The sequence below is a fragment of the Triticum dicoccoides genome, chromosome 5B, assembly GCF_002162155.2.
Source record: "Triticum dicoccoides isolate Atlit2015 ecotype Zavitan chromosome 5B, WEW_v2.0, whole genome shotgun sequence".
NCBI lineage: Eukaryota > Viridiplantae > Streptophyta > Magnoliopsida > Poales > Poaceae > Triticum > Triticum dicoccoides.
Genome location: NC_041389.1, coordinates 482,867,829 through 482,871,170, shown reverse-complemented (window position 1 = coordinate 482,871,170; position 3,342 = coordinate 482,867,829). Strand labels below are relative to the sequence as shown.

The 3,342-nt window shown below is 50.3% G+C and overlaps 1 protein-coding gene across 1 annotated transcript; it reads left to right on the top strand.

The window, feature by feature from the left end:
* Positions 1-442: 442 nt before the first annotated feature.
* On the top strand, positions 443-3,342 carry LOC119310992 (ACT domain-containing protein ACR4-like). The gene is made up of 8 exons (XM_037586620.1): positions 443-748; positions 1,162-1,234; positions 1,364-1,409; positions 1,513-1,627; positions 1,720-1,799; positions 1,904-2,503; positions 2,611-2,715; positions 2,792-3,342. Exons 1-8 carry the CDS (start codon positions 739-741, stop codon positions 3,122-3,124), a joined length of 1,362 nt encoding a protein of 453 aa, XP_037442517.1. The 5' UTR covers positions 443-738; the 3' UTR covers positions 3,125-3,342.

Below are 3,342 nucleotides of genomic sequence, written 5' to 3'. Positions count from 1 at the left end.
ACGCACGTGTGTGTGCGTGTGTGCGTATTCTAGAAGAAAAAGATTATGCCGTGGCACACTTATCTAAAAAGAACTGATCATCGGCATCCGCACACGCATGGGATGCGTTCGTAAACGACGACAAGATGATTTCGGCAGTATGCCCTTGCATGGTGTGCGCCAGCTGTGTGTCCACCTTTCCTTGTTGCCCTCGCCTTCTCTCGTTTTCAAGCGTTCACGGCTACCATGACACGTAGATCTTAGAGCGCGGAAAACCATAGACATATAGAAGGCCCACCGCCCCCCAGATGAACAGCAATTTGCGATACTCCCCTCGTGGCCGCCGAGCCGAGGACTTGCGCGCATATTTCACAGAAAGCCAGGGTCCGGCGTGCAAAAGGCGCAGGCAGCATGTAAAAACTGCCCGCAGGGCCGATTCCCAGCCCAGGATTCTGGGGGCAGGGGCAGAGAGAGGAAGGGAAGCGCCGTGCCCAACAACTGCAAGAGGGTGAGCGAGAGGGGGCCAGCCATTCCTCTCTTCTCTACCACCTACTCCCCTCTCTCTCCTCCCCTTCTCTCTAGGATCGCCAGCCAGCCAGCCAGCGCCAGCCAATCGCGCACCCACAGCGCGCGCGCCTCCCAACTGAGCCCCGAGAAAGAAGAAGAAGAAGCAGCAGAGGAACAGAGACAGAGAGGGAGCAATCACTCGTCGGAAAGTGAAGAAGAAGTGTTCTTGGCCTCCGGTCCTCTCCGCCCGCCATGTCCATTGGTAACCCGTCTTCTTCCTCCTCCGCCGGCCGCCTCGAAACTGCTTTCCTCCCTGCGGCGGCACTCTGCTTTTCCGGTCCCCTTCCATTTCGTCGCTGCACCTCTGCCTCCATTTCCCTGTTAATCTCCTTGATGGCTAGGGTTCTGGTTCTGTTTCTGCTTGCCCTGTTTGTTCCTGATTCTTGGAATACATTTTTTTTAGAAAAAAACATTCTTGGAATATATTCAGCTGTTCCATCCCCGGCCCTCCATGGCCCTCGATCGCCGCTGCACAGATTCGAAATAAAAATCGTAGTACTAATTAACTCTGATTTGCTGGTTCCTGTTGTGTCCCCCTTCGATTTCCACACGTTTCTTGCCGCGTCGCCAACGCCGAAGGCCGTACCGTGATTAATTAATGGTTCCATGTGACAGATGAAGGCTATGGCCCTACCTGGGACAGCGACGACGAGTACGACAACTTCATACGCAAGATGAACCCGCCAAGGTGAGGCGCATCCACATTCACATGCTGCTGTCTCTGCTTCTGCTTCTGCACCCCCAAAAAGATTACCCTCCAGTTTTTACCATCAGGTCTTGTTTCTTAATCCCGGTCTGTATGTCTCGTTAACTGCAGTATCATCATCGACAACGATTCGTTGGCGGACGCGACGATTGTCAAGGTATGTTTAATTTCCTACTAGTTCATGGTTTTCTGTGACAGAGATTGCAGTCAGGTGTGCTGGTTTGATTTATTTCTTTCTTTATTGGTGGTTGCAATTGTAGGTTGGCAGTGCAAACGAGTATGGGATTCTGCTGGAAGTGATCCAAGTCCTCATGGATCTCAATCTTGTGATAAGCAAGGCATACATAACCTCAGATGGGGGGTGGTTCATGGATGGTAAGGTGTTACACCAAATAAAATCTAATAAATGGTACCCTCGATTTCCTTGCCCCTTTTTGCTGATTTGGTAAAAACTCGTGCTGTTTCAGTTTTCAATGTGACTGATAAGGAAGGGCTGAAATTGAAAGACAAGGCTGCTATTGCGGAGATTGAGGGCTACATCCGGAAGGTATGTAATCCTGAGAGCAATCTTGCCATTTTCAGTTCACCAGTCATGTATGATTATCCAACATTCCAGCTCACTGACAATTGAAACATTCTTCGAACGTGTAGTCCTTGGGCGCAGATTCAAGATACATGCCTGCTAAACGGAGATCGGTGGGTGTCGCCGCTTCAACCGACCACAATGTCATTGAGCTGACAGGGAGCGACCGTCCAGGCCTGCTCTCTGAAGTCAGCGCGGTGCTCGCGAGCCTCAAATGCAATGTGGTCAGTGCTGAGATTTGGACCCATAACACCAGAGTTGCAGCCGTGATGCGGGTGACCGATGAGGACACCATGCTAGCCGTCACCGATACCGTGAGGCTTGAAATGATCAAGGAGCGACTGTCCTACCTTCTCCGAGGAAACAATCTCTCGCGAGGAGCTGCCATGGCAGAAGCATCGGGGACTTCTGCCACACATACCGACAGAAGGCTGCACCAGATGATGCTTAGTGACGGGGACTGTGAAGAGTTTCATGGGCATGTCCCAGCTCAACCTCAGAGGCCTAAGGTCACTGTTCGGAATTGGAAAGACAAGGACTACTCGGTGGTGACCATCCGGTGCAAGGACAGGCCGAAGCTTCTGTTCGATACTGTTTGCACCTTGACAGACCTGCGCTATGTTGTCTACCATGCAAACATTGACGCCAACAATAATCAGGCGTACCAGGTGAATACACACAACCCGACATATCCGGACCGGGCAGTCGCTGCTACCATGTAGGCTCATAAGATTTCATACAAGAAAATGTGTGACCTTGATACACTTTTCTGCAGGAATTCTATGTAAGACATGTGAATGGATCTCCAATGAACACTGAAGCTGAAAGATTGAGAGTCATCCAGTGCCTTGAAAGTGCAATTGAGCGCAGGGTATCTGAGGTAACGATCCATGAACTTATCAAAGGTAACTTTGCCAGAATTATTTTCTTACGAAGCCCAAATTTTGGCTTTCCAGGGTGTGAAACTTGAGCTGTGTTCAAATGACAAGGTCGGCCTCCTATCTGAGGTCACGCGCATCTTCCGGGAGAACAGCCTGACTGTCACAAGAGCAGAGGTGAGCACCAAGGGCAGGACAGCCGTCAACACATTCTACGTCCGCAGTTCTGCGGGGGAGGTAGTTGACCAGAAGACCATTGATTCCATCAGGGAAGCCATAGGACATAACATTCAGGTGAAAGGCCACCCTGAGGCACCAGCACCTCAGCAGAAAGAGTCCCCGACATGGTTCCTCTTCGCAAACTTATTCCGGCCAAGGTCTCTCTCTAGTCTTGGCTTGTTTGTGCGTTAATGCTCTCATCGGAGAACTTCTCTGGCAAGCAAGCCTTAACTGCTGAAGCGGTCCATGAGAATTGGAGCCTACATTTGGCTCCAGTAGTGCAGAGTTAGTTTACATACATTATATTGTGTTGCTTATAGACCATCATCACCTGTAAATATGCATTGTACATAGAGTGTAAATACAAGTGTAGGAAGCATTACCAATAAGGAATCCGGAGCCGTTGAACA

What these genes read in the sequence shown, in the direction of transcription:
- LOC119310992 (XM_037586620.1), top strand. An exon ending in CGCAAGATGAACCCGCCAAG is followed by an intron (nt 1,235 to 1,363) that starts GTGAGGCGCATC and finishes CGTTAACTGCAG; the next exon opens with TATCATCATCGACAACGATT. An exon ending in ACAATAATCAGGCGTACCAG is followed by an intron (nt 2,504 to 2,610) that starts GTGAATACACAC and finishes ACTTTTCTGCAG; the next exon opens with GAATTCTATGTAAGACATGT.